The sequence below is a fragment of the Acomys minous genome, assembly GCF_964271855.1.
Source record: "Acomys minous genome assembly, chromosome: 12".
In the NCBI taxonomy this organism is placed as follows: domain Eukaryota; kingdom Metazoa; phylum Chordata; class Mammalia; order Rodentia; family Muridae; genus Acomys; species Acomys minous.
The window spans coordinates 90,689,118-90,715,935 of NC_140493.1; the positions used below are offsets into that span (position 1 = coordinate 90,689,118).

General features: G+C 54.0%; 1 protein-coding gene across 3 annotated transcripts; it reads left to right on the top strand.

The window, feature by feature from the left end:
• The first annotated feature begins 292 nt into the window (after positions 1-292).
• STARD3 (StAR related lipid transfer domain containing 3) lies at positions 293-26,419 on the top strand. Of its 3 annotated transcripts, XM_084749336.1 has the most exons (15): positions 301-574; positions 16,951-17,211; positions 19,914-19,991; positions 20,305-20,382; positions 20,503-20,556; positions 21,213-21,330; positions 21,593-21,691; positions 21,922-21,977; positions 22,305-22,397; positions 23,156-23,218; positions 23,336-23,431; positions 23,740-23,819; positions 23,915-24,019; positions 25,216-25,309; positions 25,722-26,419. In XM_084749336.1, the coding sequence occupies exons 2-15, from the start codon at positions 17,002-17,004 to the stop codon at positions 25,824-25,826; spliced, it is 1,329 nt and encodes a 442-aa protein (XP_084605462.1). In that variant the 5' UTR covers positions 301-574; positions 16,951-17,001; the 3' UTR covers positions 25,827-26,419. The 3 variants fall into 3 exon arrangements, with proteins under 3 accessions (XP_084605460.1, XP_084605462.1, XP_084605461.1); XM_084749334.1 differs by having other exon boundaries at positions 293-574; positions 23,156-23,431; XM_084749335.1 differs by lacking the exon at positions 301-574 and adding an exon at positions 16,615-16,706 and having other exon boundaries at positions 23,156-23,431.
• Positions 26,420-26,818: the final 399 nt, after the last annotated feature.

Below are 26,818 nucleotides of genomic sequence, written 5' to 3' on the forward strand. Positions count from 1 at the left end.
TAAGCATGACAGACATACTAGTTCCTGAGGGAGATGACTAAAAAAAAAAAAAACCAAGGGAGAACAAAAGCCCTTTGAAAGTGTGTGATGGATGTGATGATGTCCGTAATCTCAGCCTTTGGAAGGTTGAGGAAAGAGGATCCTGAGTTCGAGGCCAACCTGAGACTCTGACTCCAAAACAAAACAAAAAATAATGTTTTTTTCCCCCCCAAGGGATCTGTGCCCTCATATCGCCCCCTCATACAGTTTCCCTTTACCCAAAAGGGCCAGCCCTGTCTGGTCTAATAACCATGACATCCTGGAGTTCTTCCCTGTCTTCCTGCATGCTCTTTAAACAGTCTTAACTTTGGCTGCGGCTCAACTTCCGGCTCTTGAGTCTGAGGCTCCCGGCGAAGAGCAATGGGACTGGGGCGGAGCTTCAGGGCCACACGATTCCCGGTTTGCCTTTGGGGCGGGCTCAGCGGCGGAAGTCGCGGCGCTGGGGGATCTCCTTCCGCTCCGTGGAGTTGCTTGGGCCGTGGAGCGGGACTGCGGCTGAGGCAGGAAGAGTGGGGGCCGTGGTGACATAAAGCAGGTGGGTCCTGCAGCGGTCGCTGGGACCGGGTGGTGGTATGAGAGCTGTCTCTAGCTGACGGATTCGGCTTCCCTGCCCGGTGTCCGTCTTTGGTTCGGTCCGGCCCTTCCCACGCCTCTCGCGCTCCGGTTCCGCCCCCTTCCTCTGCGCTCGCTCCTGTGCTAGCCCGGTTGGGGTCGGGGTGTCTTCGTCCTGTGGTCGCTTTCCTAAGCCTTCTTCTTTATAATAGGAGATGAGGCGAGGAGTCGGTATCTGAGTATTATGGGACAACGGTAGGGTGTGGGAAGGGGTCAGAAACACGAGGAGGAAAACATACTTTCCAGTAGTCTGCATCTCTGCCACCCCCTGTTTTCCCCAGCTTCCGCTGGAAAACATCCACGCATAGCTTCCTAATGATTTCAGAAAGGCCCTTTAAAACTTTTGACTCCTCAGAAGTGCCTCTTATCAATGGCTCTCATTCCTGACGTGCTCCCACCCTTTGACCCCCTATATTTCCTGATTTCCCTTCTTACCTCTCTGACAAGAGGTCGGAAGTAGCTCTTTACTCTCTCTCTGGCCCAACCCACTTCTCTGTGCGCTGATCTCGACGATGCCAGCGCTGTCAAGCTTTCTATGGGATGGACCGAGCTTCAGACGGAGCTCGCATGCTTTGAATCTGAGCTGATCTTTTCTCTGTAAATTCACTCTTCCGCTCCTGTCTTATGCCGAAGAAAAACTCCGGAATTGCCTTCCATCCTACACCCTCAGTTTGCTCAGAGGTGTCAGGATAGCTAACTTCCTGAACCTTCTCTGTCACCACCCTTATGGAGATGTTTCTCAGCAACTTGCTGCCCTAACTGCTTGCAGCCCAGCCCGAGCTCCAAACTCTGGCTCTTGTAGACTTTTTAGATTACAAATCTGATTGTGTCATTTACTTCCTTATAGCCTCTTGCTTGCTTCCCATTGTCTGTGGGGAAAGGCTGACTCCCCCAGAACATTTAGGGGAGTGCTCTATGGTCATGTTCAGTGTGAATGTCAGCACTATGGCTCTGTGGGACGGGCCTTGCTCACCAAAGGTTCTTTTTGTCCTGGTGCCTTTGTATGCATCGGTGCCTCTTTCCTCCTGGACCTGCTGGGCCTTCTCTTAACTTGTCCTTCAGTGTCCTACATGGGCAGCACCATCTCCTACCTCACCCATCTCCACCCGGAAGGTTGGGCACCCCTCTGTGTCCTCTGAGCACCCTTACCATCATGGCTGAGGTTATAGACCCATGGACCAGCCTACTTGGGCTCTTAGGTTGTTTTGAGACCTTGGTGAGGGAGGGCAGTACCTCCCCCCCTTCCTCATTTGGAAAATGGTGGTAGTGATGTCTTTCTACCTTGTAGAGTTTTTTTTTAATTTTTATTTATTTGTTATTATGTTTACAGTACTCTGCCTGTATGTACACTTGCAGGCCTGAAGAGGGCATCAGATCACGTTACAGATGGTTGTGAGCCACCATGTGGTTGCTGGGAATTGAACTCAGGACCTCTGGAAGAGCAGCCAGTGCTCTTAACTGCTGAGCCATCTCTCCAGCCCCTACCTTGTAGAGTTGTGAAGATAAATGAAGTAGCGTATGCATAAAACTACCAGGCCTGGGGCTGGAGAGATGGCTCAGTGTTTAAGAGCACTGCCTGCTCTTCCAAAAGACCTGGGTTCAATTCCCAGCACCCACACGGCAGCTCACAACTGTCTGTAACTTCAAGATCTGACACTTTCACACCAATGCACATAGATTAAAACTAAATAAAATATTTAAAAAAAAAAAAAACCTACCAGGCCTGTGAGTGCCTAATAAACACAGTTAACGGGGCTGGAGAGATGGCTCAGAGGTTCAGAGCACTGGCTGCTCTTCCAAAGGTCCTGAGTTCAATTCCCAGCAACCACATGGTGGCTCACAACCATCTATAATGAGACCTTGTGTCCCCTACTGGCTCTGGCTTGCAGGCAGAATACTGTATACATAATAAATAAATGAGTCTTTAAAAAAATAATAAACACAGTTAACATGACTTAGGAAAGAAAAGAACACTCCAGTTTTCTGTCTGGTGGTGACGTTTACTTTCATGAGCTGCTTGAGGATGACAGGTGTGGCTGGCTTCTCATTCTGTCCCTGGGTCCTAAATGAAATCTTAGGCTCACTGGGAACAGAATCTGGATTTACTGAGTAAAGATTCAGGGGTAAAAAAGATCCAGGCTTTTGGGTTTCATTTCCAGCACTGCCCGCTCCACACACTTCACCCCACCCCCGCAAAAGCAAGGCAGTAGTTGGTGGTGGCGCACGCCTTTAATCCCAGCACTTGGGAGGCAGAGGCAGGGGGATCTCTGAGTTTGAGGCCAGCCTGGCCTATAGAGGGAGTTCCAGGACAGCCAGGGCTATGCAGAGAAACCATATCTTGAAAAAACAAAAAACAGAAAGGTCTCAGGACTGGCACTGTGGGGTGGGGTCAGCTGGAATGGTAGTTCAGTAGTGGAGCATTTGCCCAGGACTAGCGCTGAAGACAACAGACAAGACCCAGGCCTGACTGAGTCTGCTCAGGAAGACAGTGGGTAAACGCCACGTGGTCAGCGTTCTTCGCTAGCCAGAGGACTCTACCAAGAGCTCTACATCTGAGGGAGAGAAAGCCCAGAGGCTGCTTTTCAAATAAATATGCTGACAGCAACGGCAAGGCCTTAAGGCAAGAGGGTGGGTTTAGTAGGGATGGGGAGACCATGGTGAACGCAGAGAAGGGAGAGCTGGCTCTTCCTCTGCCGAGCAGTTCCTTTCTGTGATGGGCTGTGAGGAAGTATCCACTTAGGATAAGAAGGGGCGATGACACAGTCTAAAATGCTGGTGTTTGTGGCCATTTTAGATGCTTTCTAGCCAGGCCGTGCCTTAGACCGATGTCTTGGCCTTTCTTCCTCCTCCTCTTCCTCCTTTTTCTTTTTTCTTTTTCTTTCTTTTTTTTTTTTTTTGTTGTTGTTTTTTTGTTTTGTTTTTCAAGACAGGGTTTTCCTGTGTACCTTTCGCTGTCCTGAACTTGATTTTGAAGACCAGGCTGGTCTTGAAATCACAGAGATCCACCTGCCCTAAGTGCTGGGATTAAAGGTGTGTGCTATCACGCCTGGCCTTTTTTTTTAAGAAAAAAATTTTTTTTGTTTGGTTTGGCTTTGTGAAACAAGTTTCTCTGTGTAGCCCTGGCTGTCCTGGAACTCACTCTGTACACCAGGCTGGCCATGAGCTCAGAGATCCTCATGCCTCTGCCTCCAGAGTGCTGGGACTAAAAGCATTTGAAACCAGGCTCAGCTTTTGTTTTTTGTTTTTGTTTGTTTTGAGACAAGGTTTCTCTGTATAGCTCCAGCTGGCTCACTTTGTAGACCAAGCTGGGAACTCACAGTGATCCACCTACCTCTGCCTGCTGAGTGCTGGGATTAACGGTATGCACCATCACTCCTGGCTCGGAGGCTGATTTTTTTTTTTTTTTTTTTTTTGGTGGTGGGGAGAGGGTTTTGAGACAGGGTTTCTCTGTATGAAAGCTCTGGATGTCCTGGAACTCGCTCTGTAGACTAGGTTGGCCTTGAACTCAGAGAGATCCACCTGCCTCTGCCTCCCAAGTGCTGGGATTAAAGATGCCTCTGAGGCTGATTCTTGTAGGTCTCAGATAGCCCCTTTGCCCTGTGGCTTCCCTGACCTGTCACTGCAACCCCGGTCAGATGCTTCTTTCTCGGGGAAATACGGACCTCTGTGTATACATTTCTGAAAGTGCTCGGTACATCAGGACAGCATGGACCCATCTGTCAGTCTTCCTCACTGGGTCTGGTGACCCTGATAGAAAAAGCTAGGGTCAGGCACACTGTAGGCTCTCCTGCGCCCTGCTGTTGGCGGAGCTGTCACGCACCTCGGCTCACTGGAGGACTGCAGTGTGCCTGGACCACTCGTGCCTGTTCCATTGAATGTTAGTGCTGTTGCCTCCCTTCTACAGATGAAGAGGCTGAGCCTTGAGGGAGGCTCGCTCAAGGCCACTCGGTAGAGATGTGAAGACTTGTGCTGTAATTTCAGAAGCATAGCCATGTCCTAGGCACTGCCGCGGTCCCGGCACCCAAGAGAGCGGCTGGCACATCAGGGAGGAGACGGGGGACAATGGAGGACATGCCATGTTGTCAGTTATGTGTCCTTCTGAGTGTTCCCTGGCCGAAGTGAGGCAGATGTAGGCCTTTGTCTGGTCAGAGCTGGGCCTGGAGGGAGGAGCCTCAGGCGGTTAGGCCTTTTCTTGAGAGAGGTGATAACTCTCCGAGGCCCTTTCCAGACTGACTTTGGGAACTTGATTTCCTCAGCCTCTGTTTTGACCCAGTGTCTCTAAAGAAGGGAGTGGAGCCAGACTTTTCAGCCCCTGAACAGGCCAGAGGTCATAGAGACCCTGAGCTAGGGGGCATTGTGGTGGGGTGGGGGTCGGGGTGGGGGTGGTTGAGCTTTCCAGTGATTGTGTGGCCAGAAGCCAAGTCTAGGAAGGAGTGGTTACTTCCTGTGCTGGCCTGTCTCTCCTCTTCCTACTTACCCTGAAGAAAGGGGAAATGGAATCCATTTTGGGTTTGCAAGTGTTGTATGTGTCAGTGCTGCCGGATGCCCTGTTTGCCTCAAACTTCCACTTGCCCTCTGCGGGTGTGGGAGCAAATAGGTCAGCTGTTCCTAGGCCAAGGGCAGGCAGGAGTCACCGGACAGGAGAGCCATTCCGCTAAGCTTCCTGAGGCAGAGTCCCATCCGCGAGGCCAGTGGACCTTTGGTTTGGGCACAGTGCCCTGCCGCATCTGCCTGAGCCTGTGTGGTAGTGGGTGGTACGGGGAGCCGTCACGAGCACCGATACCATGCAGGGGGATTTCTCATTCCTTCAAGCTCTGTTAGGTAGGTCTTCTCTCATCTCCATTTTACCCAAAAGGAAACTGGACGAGGCCCCGTGAGCTGGCCAAGGGCGGACAGCCCAAGAAGGAGTGGCCCCGGGCTTTTGATCTCAGGTCCCGTGCTGACCCCAGGCCTGTTCCTCCTCTCCAGTCCCAGGCAGGCCTCACGCACCTGTAGAACAGCTGACTTAATAGATAGCCCGCGCCTTGCCACTGTGACCCGGGCAGCCAAGGCTCAGGTCTAGCTGTGAGGGAAGAGTGCTACTGACCGGGAGTCCTGAGGTCAGAAGACACTACATGGTAGAGGAAAGCTTTGCCTAGGGGATGACAGTTCTTTGGCAGTAGGGGAGCCTGCTGTGCTGTGTTTGGGAGCAGCCCTCCATCCTGGGGGCTGGCGTGGGGGTAAGGTGTTAAACCTCATGTCTAGAGAAGTGTGCAGGGCCTCTCCCCCTCCTCAAAGGTCCGCCTGCAGGTGCCTGGGAAATCAGTTCCTTTGTTGGCTTTGGGGGAGCTGCCTGGGCCCTGAGCAAGGCAGGGTGCCAGATGGGCGAGATCCAGTTTCAGGAAGGTTGCTTTGAGGGCCCCGATGTGAGTGACCCTATGCATCCTGGCCCGTGTCATGTCGTGGAGAGAAGTCAGTCAAAGTAGTCATCCGCGTGTTTCCTGGTGTCCTCCTCTGGGTGTGCGGCAGCGGGCAAGCGAGGGACTCCCCGCTATGGGAGAAGATGGCAGGGAGCACAGAAGACACCAGTGTTAGAGTACCAAGTGCCAAAGCAAGGAGGATGGAGCAAATAGGGGGCTCAGGAAAGTTCTCTCTGTGGGGCTGCTTCCATGCAAACCACGGGCGGAGCGAGGGGGATGGCTGTGCAAGACGCCTGGGGTTGGAACGCTCTTGGTGTGTCCAGGGACAGCGAGGGACCAGTGTAGCCAGAGTGGAGAATTCGAGGAGGAAGAGACAAAGGAAGGGGCACGCCATGGGCACAGTGGGGACCTTGGCCTTTACTCTGCGCTGGAAAGCCCTAGAGGATGGGGGCCTTTGGGACCTGTTGTCTGACCTAACAGAATCCCCGTAGTTACTGTGTTGAGGTAGACTCTGGTCAAGTACAAGGAGGAAGGAAGGAAATAGAACCGTGCGAGGCGGCTCAGGCATCAGGTGACAAGGAAGTAACCAAAATGAGGGTAGATGCCGCCTAGATTTAGAGAGGCAAGCCCAAAATTGTGTCGGTGGTTTTTGGATATGGGGAGTGGGCCCTGGGCTCCCCAAGTGAAGGCTGAATGTTGGGGGCTGGTGAAGCCTCCTGTGTAACAGGCCTCTGCTCACTGGAAAGACCCCTGGGGTGGGTCAGCCGTGTTCTTCTGGAGCAGTGGGCATGTTTTGGAACCCAATCTCCTCTTTTGCAGGGGGCTGTCCTTTCCTCTCCTCAGAGGGTGTGTGAGGAGTGAAGGAGACAGTGTGTACAAGGTGGCGCCAAAGGCTGCTACCGTCTGGATTTGCTGCTTATGTGCCTGTGACAGGCCACAGGCCAGGATTGCTTTCTTTTGTACCCAAAGTCTGGCTCCAGTCTGGCTGTTTAGTTGCTTTTTTGTTGTTGTTGTTGTTCAGAAGCCAGAGTGACTGAGAGCTACAAGGCTTTCAGGTTTTTTGTTTGGTTGGTTGGTTTGGTTTGGGTGTTTTTGAGGCACGGTTTCTCAGTGTTGTCTTGGCTGTCCTGAAGTTGCTTTTGTAGACCAGGCTGGCCTCTAACTCACAGCGATCCGCCTGCCTCTGCCTCCCGTGTGCTGGGATTAAAGGCGTTACCACCACGCCCGGCTGCTTAGTCGCTTTTAGCCTAGGCATCCTTGGGGATGCTTTGCCAGTCCTGACCCAGAGACAACTCATGGGCTGTTTCTCTACAGAAGAGGCAGGAGGGTCAGGGACGTCCCGGCCGCTGCCCCCTTGAGCCGTCTCTGCAGTGCCAGGAAGGTCCTGATGTTCGTCCCATGTTACAGAAGAGAAAGACTGACGCCAGGAGAGAAATGTTGAGAAGCCAGGTCTCGGTCCTTCTCCCAGCCTGGAGACCATTTTTCAACCTGGTTTCTCTGACTCCCGTGCTTTGTACTAAGTTCGAGTCCCCTATAGCAACCCCAGAGGCTTACATTTTTCGGGGCACATGGAGGCTCCTGGGGTGGACTGCCCTGTCCTCAGGAAATATTTGCCTGTCCTGGAACTTCCTCTGTAGGCCGAGCTGGCCTGGAACTCTGAGATCTACCTGCCTCTGCCTCCTGATGGCTAGATTAAAGGCCTGCAGCGCCCCCACCCAGCAGTCTCAGGGAGCATTTGGAATTCTTGCAGAACCCACTGCTGTTCTAGGCACTTTCCTTGTACTGCCAGACAGTCAAGGTCAGGACAAGTGTGCCCCACCCCGCATCCTCCACCTGCAGGTGCAGCAAGTACACAATAGCAGAGGCTTAGCCAGTGCTGTCACAGGAGTCTTGCCTTGGACAGGAAGTGCCTCCTGGGGGCGGTAGCTCACAGCATATGGAGCTGCAGGCAGGTGGCTGGGGCCTCTGGCCTGTGGAAGAGAGCTGTAAGAACCCTGTCTGTTCCCCTGCCACCTAAGGGCCCAGGTTTCACAGTTGGGGAATCCTCCTCTCTGCTCCCCACATGTGCATGGAAGGGTGACAGGAAGGACCAGTGCTAAAAAGCCATCCCGGCGCACACTCCCTAAGGCCCTCTACGAGAACCGTAACAGACCCCAACTTCTGCCCTTACCTCAACCTGGCGATCTACCATTGCCTGGAACTGGAGTAACTTGGCCTTCTGCATGACCAGGGGACCAGGCTGAGGGGCTGGGGAGCCTGCTGTGTGCTCTCTGCCAGCCAGCAGGTTGGTTATAGAGTACAATTTTGAACTCGGGCCTTTCGGAGTGGCTCTTACTATCTGTCCCTGTAGTGAGCATGGTCACAGCATACCACGGCTAAGCTGTTTCCCTGTTATCTGCCACACTGCTGCCTCAGCCACTGACCAAGCCCTCATCCCCTCCCCCTGACGCTTGTACAAACAGCATCTCTGTGAGGTAAGAATTTTAATGCCTCCAGTGTTTGCAGAAGCTAAGCTGCAACACTTGGGGGGTGGTATGGGGGGAGAGAGAGAGAGAGGAATCATATGTGTGATAAAATATGTAACATAATATTTGCCAATTTAACACTTTTCAGTGTGTAGTCCAGGTGTGCTAAATATACATATAAAATCTGTGGGCTGGAGAACTGGGCCACTCAAAACTGCCTGTAACTTGCCAGGGTGTAGTGGTGCACGCCTTTAGGCCCCACAGAGGCTGCTGTATCTCTTGAGTTCGAGGCCAGCCTGGTCTACAGAACGAGTTTCAGGACAGCCAGGGCTATACAGAGAAACCCTGTCTTCAAAAACCAAACCAAGCAAACAGAACCAAAATAAACTCTAAGCCTTGCTCTGGGAACCCACCACTCTGCTCTGGCCTTCAAGGGTACCCACATGCAAGTGCGTATATCCATAAACGCATACACATAAATAAATAACAAGATAAATACTTTTTTGTTTGTTTTTTGTTTTTTGAGACAGGGTTTCTCTGTGTAGCCTTGGCTGTCCTAAACTCACTTTGTAGATGAGGCTGGCCTCAAACTCACAGTGATTCACCTGCCTGTGCCTCCCAAGTGCTGGGATTAAAGGCGTGCGCCACCACCGCCTGGCGATAAATGCTTTTTAAAAGTTACATCTTAGGAAGGGCTGGAGAGGTGGCTCAGCAGTTAAGAGCACGGACTGCTTTCCAAGAGGACCTGAGTTCAAGTCCTAGCATCTGCATGGAGGTTTACAAACATCTAAAACTACAGTCCCAGGAGATTCAATGCTGTCTTCTGGCTTCCGAGGGCACCAGGCACACACATGTGGTACACAGGCATACATGCAGACAAAACACCCACATACATAAAAGTTTTTCAAATTAAAGAAAAAAAAAAACAGTTCAGGCTGGGTGTGGTGGCGCACACCTATAGTCCCAGCACTTGGGGAGGCAGAGGCAGGTGGATCTCTGAGTTCAAGACCAGCCTGGTCTACAGTGCAAGTCCAGGACAGCCAAGACCATTACACAGAGAAACCCTGTCTCGGAAAAAAAACAAACAAACAAACAGCTCAGTAACAGCGTGCCTGCGTGGCCTGTGTGAAACACTGGGTTTAGTCCCCAGCTCTGCATAAATTGATGGCTCTTAGCTATAATCCCAGCACTCGGGAGGATCACAAGCTCACTGTTGAATTCAGTCCAGCCTCAGAGACACGAGATTGTGTCTCAGAAAAAAAAAAATTGCAAATACAGCTATGGACATGGTTTATCAGAGCAGCCCTCACCTAGCCTGTAAGACCCCGGGTTACGTCTCCAGTGCTGAGAAAAATTAAGTGAGGGAGCTGAGGAGACCAAGTCTCAGGAAGGTGCTGCTGCGTTGCCTCAGATCACAGGGGCCGGGGAGAGAGTGGGCCAGGCTTTGAACTCTGGCCTCAGGCCCATTCCATTCCACGTATGTATTCTGTTTATGGTGCCGGGCCTGTGTGCACCAGGCACTTGTGCTTTACCTCCGAGCTGCGTCCTTGTATATGCCACCTCGAGAGTCTGCCCCTGTGTCCCGGCCAGTGCGAGAAGGCTTGGGAAGCAGGGGAGGTTGCAGTGACCTCTCCGTCCTCCCTGGGGAGTCACAGGGCCTGGCCCATCCCCCCCCACTCTCTCCTCTTTCCAGCCTAGGGTGGGTGGCGGAACGTCTGATCCCCGCCCACCCCTTCCTCTTCCTTCCCACTCTCTCTCGAGCCTTCACAGCTCAGCTTCCACAAGCACACGCGTGTCAAGTCTGCAGCCATCCCAGGCCGACTGCTGCTTCCTGCTGCCACGTGTGCTGTTCCCCTCTTAACACCTCTGAAGGCGGTTGGGCGGGGCCGGTGACAGCAGGCAGTGGGCTTGGGGGTGGGGTACTGCTCCCAGGGCCTACCAGCCTCTTCCCTCTGGGCCAAACAAGCGCTGGGGGACTTCTAGGGAAGGTCCCGGTCAAGGTGGCTTTTTACTGTGAGTCGGCAGGTATTCTGGCTACCAAAGGCCTTTTGAAATCATCTGAGTGAACTGAGCTTCGTGCTGTGCTGTGTCCCAGGTCTCCAGGGTAACCCCGGGCCTGGAGGAGAGGCTGCTGTGTGGGTCCCTACTACAGCCCACAGCAGATGGATCGTTGGGTTTTGTGGGTTGAGGTTAGAGCCTTGTGCGTGCTAAGTGTGCCCTCTGCCTTTGAGCTATACCTGCCTACCAGAAATCTCATTTTTAGCTTTTTTTTTTTTTAATCTAAGGCTTCAGATAAAGTTCTATTTATTTATCTTTTAAGTTTCTCTTGCGTAGAATCAGAAGTTTGTAAATAGGCCTTGCCACAGTGGCTGACAGCCTCTGGAGACAGACTGGTGCCCCAGCTCTCTGTGGACTTGGAGCTGCTTTTTGTGAGGAGGGCGGCTCCTGGCCAGCCTCCCCTCCGCCATCCTCTAAGCCCCCCTCCCCCATGCACGGCTCCCACACACTGGCATCTTTAGCTCTCCCACCCCCCCACCCCACCCCCCAGCATCCGCTCTCAGCCCCATCCCGGTCTCTCGCCTCCCCAAGGATGTCTGGGTGTGAGCGTCAGGGGCTGTTGCTGCTCCAAGTGTGTCTCACACCCAAGCTGCTGTCACCCAAGTCTTGTGCCCAGGGAGGGACGGGAAAGCTAGGGAGAAAGACATTCAGACCAGGAGTGGGGAAGCCACAGCACTTAGGAGTGAGATAGGTAAAAAAAAAAAGGGGGGGGGGGAGGCGGAGGGAAAGGGACGAAGAGGCACAGAGAGGACCAGAGGTGCAGAGAGCGGCTCCTGAATGGGAGAAGTGGAGATGAAGGCTCGGAGTGACATGGGTGACAGTCTTTCCTGTGGGCTGTGGGCAAACAGGCGTTCTCATATGTTACTGCTAGGAGTGCCAACTGCCAAGGGAATCTGGCAGCGCCTAACCAAACCACGCATGCAGGATGACCCAGCCGTGCTGCTTCTAGAGACTCTTGTCTGGATGACGCACTCCTGACAGCGTGGCCGAGTACACATACTATGTAATTCAGCACAGCGTTTCTGGCAATTTACAAATAGAAGTGTTTGCTCATAGGACGTGGATTCAGTAAGAGGGTGCTTCTTCTGTCACCTGCAGAACTCGGGCTGGGGCTGTAGCTCAGCTGCACGGGGCGTGATCCCCAATACAGAGCCGGAGAAAGGGATATAAATAGAGAACCAAGGCTCGTGTGTGTGACTTAACTGTTAATCCCAGGACTCAAGAGGCAGGAGTGAATTTTGAGTTTGAGGTCAGCCTGACCTATGTAGGATATCTAGTGTTTGTTTGTTTGTTTGTTTGTTTTAGTTTTTCAAGACAGGGTTTCTCTTTGTAGCCTTGGCTATCCTGGACTTGCTTTGTAGACCAGGCTGGCCTCGACCTCACAACTATCTACCTGCCTCCACCTCCCAAGTGCTAGGATTAAAGGTGTGTACCACCATGCCCAGCTGATAACTAGTCTTTTTCTTTTTTTTAAATATTTTTTATTTAATTTTAATTTATGTGCGTTGCTGTGAGTGTGTCAGATCTTGGAGTTACTCACAGTTGTGAGCTCCCATGTGGGTGCTGGGAATTGAACCCCGGTCCTTTGGAAGAGCAGGCAGTGCTCTTAACCACTGAGCCATCTCTCCAGCCCCCTGATAGCTAGTCTTAAAAAAAAAAAAAAAAAAAAAGTACAGTCAAGCCGGGCGTGGTGGCGCACGCCTTTAATCCCAGCACTCGGGAGGCAGAGGCAGGCGGATCCCTGTGAGTTCGAGGCCAGCCTGGTCTACAAAGCGAGTCCAGGACAGCCAAGGCTACACAGAGAGACCCTGTCTTGAAAAACAAAAAACAAAAAAACAAAAAAAAAAGTACAGTCAAGTGGATCTGAGTTCCAGGCCAGCCTGGTCGCAGGACAATCAGGGCTACACAGAGAAACCCTGTCTTCAAAAAACAAAACAAACAAGCAAACAGACAAAAAGTACCAGTCAGTTCTATAAGCAACGGAAGAAGTCTTTTTGTTTGTTGGTTTGTTTGTTTTCGGTTTTTTTTTCGAGACAGGGTTTCACTGCTTTAGCCCTGGCTGTCCTGGAATTCCCTCTGGAGACCAGGCTGACCTGGAACTCACAGGGATCCACCTACCTCTGCCTCACCGAGTGCTGGGATTACAGGCGTGCGCCACCGCGCCCAGGGAAGAAGTCTTTTATAAAGCTGATGTGCTGGAGTGCTCCTCTAGCGTGCATTAAATCCCCATCACCACATACACGTAAGGTGGTGCACACTAATCCAGCAGGTGAAGGCAAGAGGATCAGAAACTTAAAAGGCATCCTCAGCGACATACGGAGTTCAGGGCAAGCCTTCAGATACATGAACCCCTGTCTCTAAAAAGAAAATAAGGCTGATAGATGGCTCAGTCGTTAAAGGTGCTTGCTGCCAAGCCTGATGACCTGGGTCCAATTCCTGGGGCCCCATGTGGTAGGAGAGAACTGACTCCCACTAGTTACGCTCTGACCTCTGCATGCATCCTGTGGCACATGTGTACCCCCACACGTGTGTACATGCGCACCCAAAAGAAATAACAGGCTGAGAGATGGCTTTGCGCCTAAAAGCATTGTCTCCTAGAGGACTCCCGGTTCATGCCGAGCCTAGTGGCATACACTTTTAATCTCAGCACTTGGAAGCAGAGGCAGGAGGAGGGTCTTTCTGAGTTCAAGTCAGCTTGGTCAACACAGTGAGACACTGTCTCAAAAATGAAAGAATGAGCCAGGTGTGGTAGCGCACGCCTTTAATCCCAGCACTTGGGAGGCGGAGGCAGAGGCAGGCAGATTGATGTGAGTTCGAGGCCAGCCTGGTCTACAAAGTGAGTCCAGGACAGCCAAGGCTACACAGAGAAACCCTGTCTCAAAAAAACAAAACACACACACACACACACACACACACTTGAGATGGTTCTGCTGGCGCCTTGATTTTTAGACTCAGAGACGCTGGAAGCTGGGGAGGGCTTGGCTCTTCTATTTCTTAAAACCTGCTGTTTGTTTTTCCTTCCTTTTCTTTCCTTCTTTGTTGTGCCAGGGGTTGAACTCTGGGGTTCTCGCACATGCTAGCCAGGGGTTCTATTTCTGGGCTACATCCCCACCCCAAGTTCTTATGGAGAGTTTGTTTTGGGTTTGGGGTTTTGTGCAGCCGGTGACAGGGAGGCTGACTCTCACTATCTGTCCCAGGCTAGCTTTGAACTCATCTTTCCTCAATTCGATTATAGGTACACATCACTCTACACAGCTCAGACTTTTATACAAGCTGGGCTGACGGCAGAGTGTTTGCGCCCAGCATGCAATAAACCCTGGGTTCAAACTCTGGCGTAAACCAGCAGAGTGGCGCATCCTTTATTCCCAGCTCTCAGGAGATGGCAGCAGACGGGTCAGAAGTTCAAGGCTGCCTGCCCTTGGCTCCACAGGGCTGAGCTACAGGAGACCCTGTCCTTCAAACAAATAATCAAGGAGACATCTGGGAGAGAGAGAGATAAAAGAAAGAGAAAAAAGTAAAAGAGGATTTTAAGCTGTTCTGGACTACAGATGAGAGTCTCTTACAAGTACAAGTAGGAAGTTGGTTTGAGAAAGAGACAGGAGGAGATGAAGGAGGGAGGCACATGGGGGGGGCCACAGGAAGTGTCACTACCCTTGGAGATGGGGCACGCTTGGCACAGTGTGCTGAGTCTGCAGTCTTGGATGACTGGAGGAGCTGGGCCCGACTTCCCCCTCAGTACCCTCTAAGTGATCATGTATGGGAGCATCCTTGGGTCTAGGAAGTAGCTTTGGGTTCTCTGCTGAAGACAGTCTGTGGGGTTTGCTCAGAGGCAGAGGGATGGGCCTGCTGCTGGCCACAAACTGGGTCCCCTTTAGGACTTGGTAGGTTAAGGACCCCGAAGGTGGCAGATGGGAAAGAGGTGGAACAGAGACAACACCAACAGATCAGAAAGGAGTGTGGGGCTGGAGAGATGGCTCAGAGGTTAAGAGCACCGGCTGCTCTTCTGAAGGTCCTGAGTTCAATTCCCAGCAACGACATGGTGGCTTACAACCACCAGTTATGAGATCTGGTGCCTTCTTGTGGTGGGCAGGCACACGTTTGGGCAGAATACTGTGTAAATAATAAATAAATCTTAAAAAAAAAAAAAAAGCCGGGTGTGGTGGCGCACGCCTATAATCCTAGCACTCGGGAGGCAGAGTTCAAGGCCAGCCTGGTCTACAAAGCAGGTCCAGGACAGCCAAGGCTACACAGAAAAACCCTGTCTCGAAAAACCAAAAAAAAAAAAAAAAGAAAGAAAGAAAGAAAGGAGGGTGGCTCCCGTCCTGCCTCTGCAAATCAGGGACAGTGACCCGCGTAGCTCAGCAGATTGGTGCAAGCGGGGCTCCTTGGCGTGGGGCCTCCGTGCCACCAAAGGACTCAAGCTCACTTTGTCTCTTGAGTTAACTAGAGGCCTGCAATTGCACAGGATGCTCGGGGCTGGAGAAGTCCACTCGCCTCAGGGCCTTGGCTGTCTCACCCGTGTGAGGATCCATCCTGCCCTGCTGCGGCGCGAACACGGCCGTGTGGACTGGATTAGCCTTGGCAGGGGCAGGCTGCTACTCTCGTTAGGATCTGGCCCAGTTCTCCCTGCTGTCCATCATGGAGCTGAGGGCCAGGAGACCTTCTGGGCTGTAGCTTTTTGGCCTTTTTTTTTTCCTTCTCTACTTGTGTGGCTTCTTCTCCTGTCCTGTTTTCTCCTGGCTCAGCTGTCATGGCTGCCTTCTCACTCTGCTCAGTCTCTTTGCATCAACTGCCTTCTTGTCTCAAGCTCTACTAAGTTTCCTTTCTTCCTGCACCAACTGTCTTCTCTGACCCTACTCCAGTGCTGCTCAATCTCTCTCAGCCTCGACTGTGTGCCCTGTGCCCGCCCCTTCCCCCCCCCCCTTTGCTGGTAAGGTTTCTCTGTGTAGCCCTGACTGTCCTGGATTTGCTTTGTAGACCAGGCTGGCCTTAAATTCACAGAGATCCACCTGCCTCTGCCTTCCAGAGTGCTGGGATAACAGGCACGTGCCACTGCACCCAGGTTTTTCTACTGGCTTTTTTTTTTCCTGGTTTTTTGAGACAGGGTCTCTCTGTGTGGCCTTGACTGTCCTGGATTTGCTTTGTAGACCAGGCTGGCCTCGAACTCACAGCGATCCGCCTGCCTCTGCCTCCCAAGTGCTGGGATTAAAGGCGTGCGTCACCACCACCCGCCTGTACTAGCTTTTTTATATCCTCTCCTGTTTCCAGAAGTCTAAGAAGCAACTGAAGGTCATAGGGTCAACTAGGGATCCTTTAAATGGCCAGACACACAGAGTAAGTCACATTACAGTGGCGTGTCCATACATCCAACAGTCAGTTACGAAGCACCAGCTGTGTGCCACCCATGGTGACAGCCTCATGGGAGATAGCAGTGACGAGTCAGTCACCGTCCAGGGGGACAAAGAGTAGAGCGTGAAGATGAAGTTTCAGGGGGAGCAGTGAGCTCGCTGAAGAGAGCCAAGTAGGGGGAGGGGGAAGTGCCTTCCCTTGAGTGGGGTCTGGGAATGGCCACTGTGGGCAGAGTGTGGGGCGTGGGGAAGAGTGTTCCAGACAACAGGAAGGCCAGGCTCAGGAGCCAGAGGCTGGACGGGGCTGCCACATGGAGGGACCTGACTGAAGGCCCAAGTGGCTGTGCTATCTATGTTGGGATCAGAGTGCTGCCTAGTTGGAAGAACTTAGCAGAGCACCCACCCTACCTCACCCCTGTGCCAGGGCTTGGGGGAGCTGAGGGAGGGTAGTAGGTGGGGGAATGGCAGGTTCCTGCCCTGTGAAGAAGAGGTCGCTGAAAATGAAGAGGTGATAGTAGTTGGGCCTAGGATGGGCTGATAGGGCTAGAGAGAAGGGACCAAGATGTCCATTGTCCATGCGCACAGAGACACTGCTCCAGAGCCCTCCCAGTTGCCATGGATTAGGGGTGGGAACGTGGCTTTGTGCTGTGAAAACAAAGAACAGAGCCTGGGGCCCTCTTCTCCTGGGGGGTGGGGGCGGAGGCAGGCCAAAGGCTGTTGACAGGACCTTAGGCTGAGCCTCAGTCTGTGCAGGAACAAGCTGTATCCCCAAGATTCAGAGGCCAGTAAGTGTTCCGTGGGGGAATCCCAGAACCTACAGGCTGCAGGATAGAGCAAGGGGATGCTCAGATCTTGCCAGCTTGTGGAGCCCGGCACATGGGGGCATTTGAGGAGAGCTTTGGGCCTTGGTATAGGACGGGGGAGCCCAGATATGCTGTAGAATAAATAGGATCCCTTGGGGGTGATATAGAAGGGGGTGGTATTCCAGGCACTGCTGGGACCCTGACAGCCACTTACCTATTCCCCCAGCCCCGGCGCTGAGGCCCCATTGTTCCCACCTCAACGTGGCGACCCACCAGGATGAGCAAGCAGCCTGGCGAGCTGGCCTGTGACTTGGAGCGCAGCCTGCCAGCCCTGGCCTCCCTGGGGACCTCACTGTCCCACAGCCAGAGCTTCGTCTCCCCGCCTCCGGAGAAACGCAGGGCCATCTCTGACGTCCGCCGCACCTTCTGCCTCTTTGTCACCTTCGACCTCCTCTTCATCTCCCTCCTCTGGATCATCGAGCTAAATGTGAGTGAGAGCCATGTTGTGCGGGGGTGGGGGGATGGGGTGGGCCGGGCAGGGGAGACTGTCCCCTGGTTCTTAGTTTCACCCATTTGGCACGTGGGAGGGTTGCCTCACCCACGGGGTGGACCATCTGGGTTAAGCATGGGAAATGAAAATAGCTGTCGTTAACTTCTACACAAAGAGAGATCCGGGACCCAGGGCTGGGGGATCAGAGGGGTTGTCATTTGTCCTGGGCTCCCTAGCAAGACCCTGGGGGAGCATAGTTGGACAGATCTCTAGCGCCTAGGCTGGGCGCTTAGCCTCTGCACCATACTGCCCCCTAGTGGGACTCTGCAAACAGGAGGAGAAGCACATCAGCTGAGCTGGGGACAATTTTACCTTCTTTCTGTTTTACTTTGCTCTCTGGCTCAAGTTCATCCGTTCATCCATTTATTTAACAAACCTCCTCTGAGCCTCTGCTGTGTCCCCGGTGCTATGATAAGAGCGGAAAGGACTTCCAGTGGGGTGAACACTTCCAGTTCCTGGTTGGTGGCCTGGATATGAAGCTGTCTCTCAGTGCAGCATCCACACCCCTATAGTGCTTGGCCCACCCTTGGGCCTGATCTGTCTGAGCCTCAGCACCCTCAAGCAGGGTGTCCCACACCTGGTCCCGCCTCGGTTTCCTCTCCTCTGTTAACTGTGGGATCTCAGTCCCCAGGGCCCCCTGCAATTTTCATCTGAGGTGTGGGCTCACAGGCAGAGTTGTAGCTGGCAAAGGCCCTTTCTGCAGGTCCCAAGATTGGCCTCTGTTGATGTGAGTGAAGAGTTTGGGAAAGGAGTCAGCAGCAAGATGGAGATGAAGTAAATTTGGCTCTGGTCATGTTGAACTGGAGGGGTGAGGCGGGATGGGTGAGGTGGGTGATTGCCCTTGTGTGTCTGAGGTGGACTGGTACTCCAGGGGTGATGAGGGCCCCACTGATCATCTCACTGATAAAGGGCTGGGCTTATGAGATGTCCTAGGCATCTTCCTTTTGAAGGTCTCAGCCAGCATCCAAGCAACCCTACATCTCACCCACAGCCCTAATTTGGTACCTATTTCATAACCAGAGAAGAACTCAGGGAAATGTTGATAATTTTGCTTTTGAAATCCTTGGGCTGACAGCTGTGATTGCTCAGCAGTCATCAGGCGTCCTTGAGGATCCCTGCAAAGTGCTAGAGCCTAACCCACAAACAAACTGCTTTCAGATGTAAGAAAGTTCCAGAATGCTGGCTTTAACTCTTAGAAGAGTCAGTGTAATATTTCACTTGGCAGACAAAGGGAGAGAAAAGGGTGTGTCTTTTTGAGGCAGGGCTCATGCATAGCCCAGGTTGGCTTTGAACCAGGGACTTACTACCTCGGCCTCTTGAGCGCTGATACTACAGGAGTGTGCCACTATGCCTGGATGAAAATGTTATTAATTTCAGGCTTCTCGTTTTATTTCCTTATTTTGAAGACAGAGACAGCGACAGTGACTTGGGGAGCACACGCCCTATGGAGCCAGCTCTCTTTTCCATCTTCGCATGTGTTGGGGGGGTCGTTCGTGTGTGTTGGGGGGTCGTCAGACTTAGTCAGGTTTGCGTCATTGGGCAGCGAGCACCTTTGCTAATGGAGCCATCTTGCTTGCCCCACTTAGGAGCTTTCTAAAGGGTCCTAATGCTGCCTCACCCCAAGATCCATGCTCAGTGGCCTGAGTTTGTAACAAGTATATGACACACACCTGTAATCCTAGCCCTTGGGAGACAGGCGGGAAGACTAGGATTTCAAAGCCGTCCTTGTCTGCATAGTGAGCTGGAAGCCAGCCTGGACTAACCAAGACCTCATTATCAACCAGACTCCCCCAAGAAATCACCCCAGAATTTAGATGACCTGCCACAGTAGGAAGCCCCAAGTCTGGCTGATCACTAAGGGTCATTTGGGGGCTCCATTACCAAAATCCTCCCTTCTCCCTAGGGGGGGGTCATGGGGGGGGAGTGCCTGGGCTGGCACTCCATCCCCTCTGAGGAGTTGGGATACCATCTGTCTCTTGGAATCTGTCCAGATTCCCTCACGTCTAAGAGCCCTGGACGTTGGAGTCTGAGCCAAAGTGTTAAGGGTCTTGGTGAAAGTCCATGGTGGGCCAGGCAGGGACAGGAGCAAGCGCTGGTGGGCTGACTGTTCGCGTGGCTTCTCAAGGCAGCAGCATGGTGATGGATCCCACTCATTAGGCACAAACCTAATTGGTTGACTTGCAACCTGGGGCTCTGTCTGACACCTCTACCCATCCACTCCCCCCCTGCCCCCCATCATCCCACATGGATCGTGGCTGGCAAGACAGAGAACCAGAGTGCTGCAAGAGAAGTAAAATTACAAAAGAGGCTCCAGGGCCCGTCTACTAGCTCTGCCTGGGCCTACCTCCTCCCCTGCACAGCCCACAGCCCACAGGCCTGTACCTTCCTGTACTTTCTTGGGCAGTCTACTCGAACTCAGTTTGGCCTGTGTGGGCTCTGGATCCATGAGGAACCAAACTGGTATCTGGGGTCTTGGGCTGCTGGCTCAGTTCCCTTGTTGCTTCAGGGGCCCTCTTGGGTGGTGGCGGCGTATCATTCCTCCTCGGGATGCCCTGGGCACGGGCTCCCCGCCATCGCTGGAGGAGGGGCAGCCTTCGGGTGGCTTCCGCCCTCAGAGCCCCTCCTGCCTTCCTCTGCAGACCAACACTGGCATCCGGAAGAATCTGGAACAGGAGATCATCCACTACAGCTTCCAGAGCTCATTCTTCGACATCTTTGTGAGTGACCCCAGGCTCTAAGAGGAGCCCCTTTGCCTGGACTCTCCTCCGTCCCACACCTGGCCCAGTAAGGGAGGATTGGCTCATCCTCTGGCAGCCCCCGCTGTCTTCACGAAGCTGCTGCCCGGGGGCCCCACCTTCACAGAGCCCACGGTAGGGCCAGGGAGATAGGACTTGTGAGCAGACGTGTACACGCAGTTTGTGCCAAGGAAACACTGAGCCACTGTTGTCACCTGAGGTGAGGGTACCCCGCAGCAACGCTGAAGAAGCCCGCCAGCCTCTGACGCTTTGGTGTCTCCCCTCTCCACACCAGGTTCTGGCTTTCTTCCGCTTCTCTGGGCTGCTTCTGGGCTACGCTGTGCTGCGGCTCCGGCACTGGTGGGTGATTGCGGTAAGGTGCCACCTGCGGCAATTCCGAGGCCTTCCCTGGTCAGGGCTGGTGTGAGGGCTGTGTGGAGAGGACTCACACCCCAGCCCCTGCCTTCCCTCTTGCCCCACTTTTGCCCAGCAGGTCACCACACTGGTGTCCAGTGCATTCCTCATCGTCAAGGTCATCCTCTCTGAGGTCAGTGGTTCAGGGCCCAGCTGGTCTGATCTAGCCTGAGGGTGGGCTTCTCTTCTGGAAAGTTTGGGGTATCTGCTCTCCTCTCTTTCTCTGTCTCTTGGTCTCTGTCTCTCTGTCTCTCAGTCTCTGTCTCTGTCTCCCTCTCTCTCTCTCTTTCCTCCCTCTCTCTCTCTACTTGGAGACAGGGCCTCATGGTATAGTCCTTGGCTGTCCTGGAACTTGCTATGTAGACCAGGCTGGCCTCCAATTCATAGAACTCTTTCTGCCTCTACCACCACACATGGCTCTCTTTTTCATTAAAACAGGAGCCATGAACTTGTGATCCTCCTGCCTCTACCGCCCCAGTTTGGGGTTACAAGCATGTGCCACTTTGCTGGTTTATAAAGTGCTGGGATGGAACCCAGTCAGAGTTTCAGTGTCAGGCAAGCACTCTGCTACCTGGGACACAACCTCTAGCCAGAGCCTTTTTTTTTTTTCCCCTGCCACACACATAATTCATCTTAGAGGCGTGTACTATAACTGGTCCCTAAACAGCTGGTACCAGAAATAGGGTATATATAGTCTGGCTAGCCAAAGCTGGTAGGTAGCTTCAGTGGGGGGCTCTAGATTTGGGGTAACCTCCTGCCATGGAATTCAGTGTTCTTCTCGTGCCTCAGCTGCTCAGCAAAGGGGCTTTCGGCTACCTGCTCCCCATTGTCTCTTTTGTCCTGGCCTGGCTGGAGACCTGGTTCCTCGATTTCAAAGTCCTGCCCCAGGAGGCTGAAGAGGAGAGATGTGAGTGCTAGAGGTCAGCTGGTGTGAGGGCCGTGAGGAGAGGCCGCACTCCCCAGTCTCGGCCTTCCCTCTTGTCCCGCCCCCTTTCTCCTGGCCTAGGGGCTAGGGCCGGGTGGCCTGGGTTCTGAGAAGTTCCTCTTAGCATGCCTTAGTCTGAGCCATTTGCCACCTTAGCTGCCTCCCTAAGCCCGAGGTGAGGCTAAGGTTGGGGACCTTTGATCTGGGATAATGGGACAATGGCCATCTACATCTCCTTCTACAGGGTATCTTGCTGCCCAGGCTGCTGTTGCCCGTGGACCCCTGCTGTTCTCTGGTGCATTGTCGGAGGGCCAGTTCTACTCTCCCCCAGAATCCTTTGCAGGTGAGAGACGCTGGGTAGGGAGCTGTCTTCAGGGAGGAGCTGTGTGGGGAACCAGGTAGGCTGGGTCTGTTCTTTCTGTTCCTTCTCTCAGGCTCCCTGGGGAAAGCCAGCAACCCTCTCCCACACACTTTGAGCCCCCACGTTCTTGCACTCACTCATCTGTGAACCCCACCACCTCCTACTCTTGCTCCCCACCCTTTGCCATTGTCATCCGTTCTTGTTTTCCACAGGGTCTGACAATGAATCAGATGAGGAAGTCACCGGGAAGAAAAGTTTCTCTGCACAGGTATTTCGCTGCCCACCTCTACCCCAGCCTTGGAATGGGTTAGTGCTGGGCTATGCCCGGCTGGACAGGTTCCCCTGCAGAGAGGAGGCCGTGGCCTTGAGTGCCAGCTATTGCCTGTTGTCTGTTGGAGTACCTGCTCCACCACTGGCTGGTCAGGTCCACTGACCTGCCCCCATGCCTGAGGACACAGGGCCAGGGACAGCAGCCTGGACCCCACATGCAGCTGGGCTGGTCTCTGGAAGGGTTGTGGACTGTGTGAAGAAAGACCAGGCTTGGAGCAAAGAGGACACAGGCTGTGGGCTGATCCCTTTCTGTCCTCTTGGCCAGGAGCGGGAGTACATCCGGCAGGGACGGGAAGCCACCTCAGTGGTGGACCAGATCTTGGCTCAGGAGGAGATCTGGAAGTTTGAGAGGAGCAATGTAAGGAGCCCCTTCCCCCACCTGGCTTACCTGCACGTGGTAGGAGTCCTCACCCCTTTTTTTCCTGAGCTCTGAGAAGTGACCCCCAAGGGCTGAGGAAACTGGAACCACATCCCTGTCCCAGGGAGGTGGTGGGATACGCAACTGGAGCTAGCCATATAACCCAGGATCCGCCACCCAGCAGGAGGCCAAGCTGGACTGGGCTCCGGCTCACTCCGTCCGCCCCCCACCCCCACCCCCGTCTTCCACAGCCCAGGCCTCACCTCGTGACATGTGGCTCCCCGGGATCCACATTCTGAGGGGGAAGCCAGCCTCTGTCCCGTGCGTGGTGTTTTGTTTCATGATCAAAACAACGTTATCTAAGAAGGTTACAGAGAGCTGGGGAAGCGGGGCGCTGTGCCCAGGTCCTTGCTGGCCAGTCCCTCTGGCCAGCCCTTGGCAGTTGGAGCTGTGGTTCTGCTTTGTCGTGGCAGCTCCTGCCTTTCAACGTGAGCGCAGAGCTGATCTCGGCACGTGGTCCTGCTTGCCAGAACCACCTTGTTTTAAAGGCTGCTCAGCTGTCCTGGGCTCTGGCATTTTCACCTTAGGCTGCTGGAAACCTACCTTGCCTGTCACCCTTTCCTACCTTGCCTGTCACCCTTTCCTACCTTGCCTGTCACCCTTTCCTACCTTGCCTGTCACCCTTTCCTGTGCCAAAAGTCCCCCCCCCCATCAGTGTCCTCCACCCTCCTCCCTTACACTCTCTGTCCTTGCCACAGGAGTATGGGGACACCGTGTACACTATTGAGGTGCCCTTCCATGGCAAGACCTTCATCTTGAAGGTGAGTAGGGAAAGGGCGTCCCAGAGACACCTGCTCTGTCTGCCAAGTCCCCCGACCAGAGAAGGTGGCTTTTCTCTTTATCACCCAAGCCCTGACCCCCTGCCCGCCCCCCTTCAGACCTTCCTGCCCTGTCCTGCTGAGCTGGTGTACCAGGAAGTGATCCTGCAGCCTGAGAGGATGGTGCTGTGGAACAAGACGGTGACCGCCTGCCAGGTGAGCCACCCGGCTTCTGCCCGCCACCCCTCGCCACACAGCTCAGGGCACAGTCATATTTCCTCATGACCATTTTCCTCCAGGGGCCCTAGCTGCTCTCTATACAGTGGGAGCCGCTGTGGTTCCTTCCGAGAAGGCCAAGAGGCGAGAAGACTCGGTGTGCTTACCTTGTACCCAGCCCTGGGCCTGCAGGCGGCAGCTGCTCTTACTTAGTACAGTGTCCCTGGCAAAGAGCAGGGAGTTCCTGGGGTGCTGGGGCAATGTAGGGGTTTCCCCCTGTACCTCAGCTCCCCCTCATTGACTTTTAGATCCTTCAACGGGTTGAAGACAACACCCTCATCTCCTACGATGTGTCTTCCGGGGCCGCAGGCGGCGTTGTGTCCCCCAGGTAAGCACCCAGACCCTTTTCTCTCAGGTAACCCTCTCACACTTGGGACGTCTGTTCTGACCTGCCCTTCCCTCCGCCCCACCCCCACCCCCCAGGGACTTCGTGAATGTCCGGCGCATTGAGCGACGCAGAGACCGATACCTGTCATCTGGCGTTGCCACCACACACTGCGCCAAGCCCCCCACGCACAAATACGTCAGGTGAGCCCGGCCTCCCGCAACCTGTAAACGAACAACACGGGGTACAGTGTGTGCAGCTGGAACAACGACCCTCTGACCCTGTGGCTGAGGCTCTGTTCTAGTCCCTGCCTCCCAGGCCCTGTCCATCCCAGCCCTAATCCTGCTAATCTTGCTGCCTGGAACCATGCTGCCACCACGGAGGCTGGAGGGCAAGTGTGCATGTGTGTGTATGTGTGCGTGTGTGTGTGTGTGTGTGCGCGTGTGCTTGTGCGTGTGTGTGTGTGTGGTGGGTAGCTGGTATGTGTGTGTGTGTGCGCGCGTGCGTGTGTGTGTGTGTGTGTGTGTGTGCGCGCGTGTGTGTGTGTGCGTGTGTGTGTGTGCACGCGCGCTCGCACACACGCGTGTGTGTGGTGGGCAGCTGGCTGGGTGGGCTGAGGAGCTAGGGGTCACGCTGGGTTCTGAGGTTTGGATTTTTACCTTCCTGCCTGGGGAGACTTAAGTCCCCTCTTGTTCCTTGTTTCCGCTGCCTCATCTGTGTGGATGGAGGGACAGTGGAGTTGAGAGTTTTTTTGTTTTTGTTTTTGTTTTTGCTGGTAGAGGGTGGAAGGGCTGGGGCGCCAGGTCGCTCTGTCCTCAGGGGCTGGTTCCAGTGGAACACTTTTCAAGAACTTGAGATTAGGGCTCTGCCTTGGCTGCAGTGGCCTTGCTAGGGGATGGGCAGGCCTGTGTCCTCTGTGTCACATCTTTATCTGCGGCTTAAGCGTGCTCAGCACAAAGGCCATGGGAGGTGAACAGCAGCCTGTGGGCCAGCTGCCTCTGAGGAGGCGCCCTCTTCTGGAGGCTACAGTGTTGCTTGGGGGTGGCGAAAGGTGCCACCCTAGGCTGCCATCCCACAGTTGCAGCCTACTTTACGTGTCTGTACAGAGTGGATACGGGCTGGGACCGTGGTGAGCTCCCTGCCACTGTGGGCTGCGTGTAAGCACGAGCAAGGTGAGGTGGTCAGACTTGAGTGTCACAGGGTGAGTCGGGGTAGAAGGCAGCAGGTCCTGCTGCCCCTGGCGCTGGCTCTGAGCCGTACTGAGGCAGGGACAGTTCTTAGACTGTCATCTGTGCCCCTTTTCTACCACAGTCCAGCTGGGCCAAGAATGGGGTGGGGACAGCCGGGGGTTTTGCTTTGCTCAGCAACCCCCTCTCCCCCGTGGTCCTTTTCTCCTTAGGGGAGAGAATGGTCCGGGAGGCTTCGTTGTGCTCAAGTCAGCCAGCAACCCCCGAGTCTGCACCTTCGTCTGGATTCTTAACACAGATCTCAAGGTGAGGTTGTGGCAGGGAGCAGCAAGGTGAGGCCCTGCGGAGTGGAGTCTTGGTTGCTCTGCGACCTTGGCTTCTCTGCCATAGGCAGGGAACCCCTCCCCCAAGTCCCTTCACTGATGGCCTTCTAGCCTTGAATTGTGGGAGACACGCGGCCCCTTTTCTTAACTCCTGATTCCTAAGGCCCCGGGAGGGATGGCTGGCTGCCAGTCTGGGCTCCCCCTATCTGTTTATATGGCTACTGCCAAGACCTGGGTACATCGTGTTCCTCCCTGTAGAGACAAATGGGGGGGGCCCAAGGCAGATTCCAGAGCTGCATCTGTCCCCAGCCCAGGGTACCCCTACTAGCTCAGGCTGCTGATGGGAGACCCTGCTGCAGGCTAACAGTGGAGTGACTTCTTCCTGCCTTCCCTAGGGCCGCCTGCCTAAGTACCTTATCCACCAGAGCCTTGCGGCCACCATGTTTGAATTTGCCTTTCACCTGCGGCAGCGTATTGGAGAGCTGGGGGCCCGAGCTTGACCTGTTCCCTTGCCACCCTGCAGGCCAGGGTTCTGTCGCTATCACCTCCGGAGCCGAGAGGGAAACTGTTTTGGGTTTCCAGATGCTCATGAGGAACTGTACGCTAAGCAGCAGGTGGCACCTCTTTCCCTGGTTGTAGCCTCCCATTAAGCGATACTGCCCAGGAACGGGGTCCTGAGCAGTCGTGGGGTTGAGCACCCGGACTCTGGGTTGCCCCAGATGGAAGGAGCTGGGACTGCCTTGCCTATGCTGATGCCAAGTCCCTGCTTCTGGAGAAGACTCTTCCCCCATGCCTCGCTGGGGATCTCAGGCTTGGTCACAGGAGGACCTAGACTTGGGTGGGGCAAGAGGGCAGCCCATTGCCAGCGTGAAGATGAAGAAGCTCTCCATTCCAACTGCCATGATGGCTTTGTACCGATAGTGAAAGGGTCTGTGACCCTCTTCCACACACATTGTGGGGTTGGTTGTAAGGGCAGGTGTGGTGACAGGGATGGCAGTGCATCTCTGCGCCTCCACACCCTTCCCTTCTCCCAAGGCCTCCTTGGGGACCTTTGTAATAATTTGAGCCAATTAAAAACATTAAAAAAAAATAAGAGTATTGGATGTGGTGGTGCATGCTTTTAATCCCAGCACTTGGGGGGCTGGTAGATCTCTTGAGTTTGAGGCTGCCTTGGTCCACATCGCAAGTTCCAGGACAGCCAGACCTACATAGATAGACCCTGTCCCCTCACAGATAAAATAAATGCAAACACACAAAAAGCTTTGCCTGCTATAGGACCTTGGGCCGATCCTAACTGCAGGGCTGAGCCTGGTAGCCCTTGACAGAAACTACCCAGCCTCTCACCAGCACCCTAGGCTCCCCGTTTCCTGAAAGGTTCTAACTGGGATGGTCACATGCCTCAGTGCTGGAGGTTGGGGAGACACGCCCACAGAACCACTCCAGGCCTGGAGGTGGTACCTGGGCTTCTGTGGCACCCCACGCAACAGACCCC

Excerpts from the sequence above, each read along its gene's own strand:
- STARD3 (XM_084749334.1), top strand. The coding sequence starts at position 17,002 with ATGAGCAAGCAGCCTGGCGAGCTGGCCTGTGACTTGGAGCGCAGCCTG. Across the intron at positions 21,692-21,921 it reads TCCCCCAGAATCCTTTGCAG|GGTCTGACAATGAATCAGAT; the intron begins GTGAGAGACGCT and ends TGTTTTCCACAG. Across the intron at positions 23,820-23,914 it reads GGCGGCGTTGTGTCCCCCAG|GGACTTCGTGAATGTCCGGC; the intron begins GTAAGCACCCAG and ends CCCACCCCCCAG.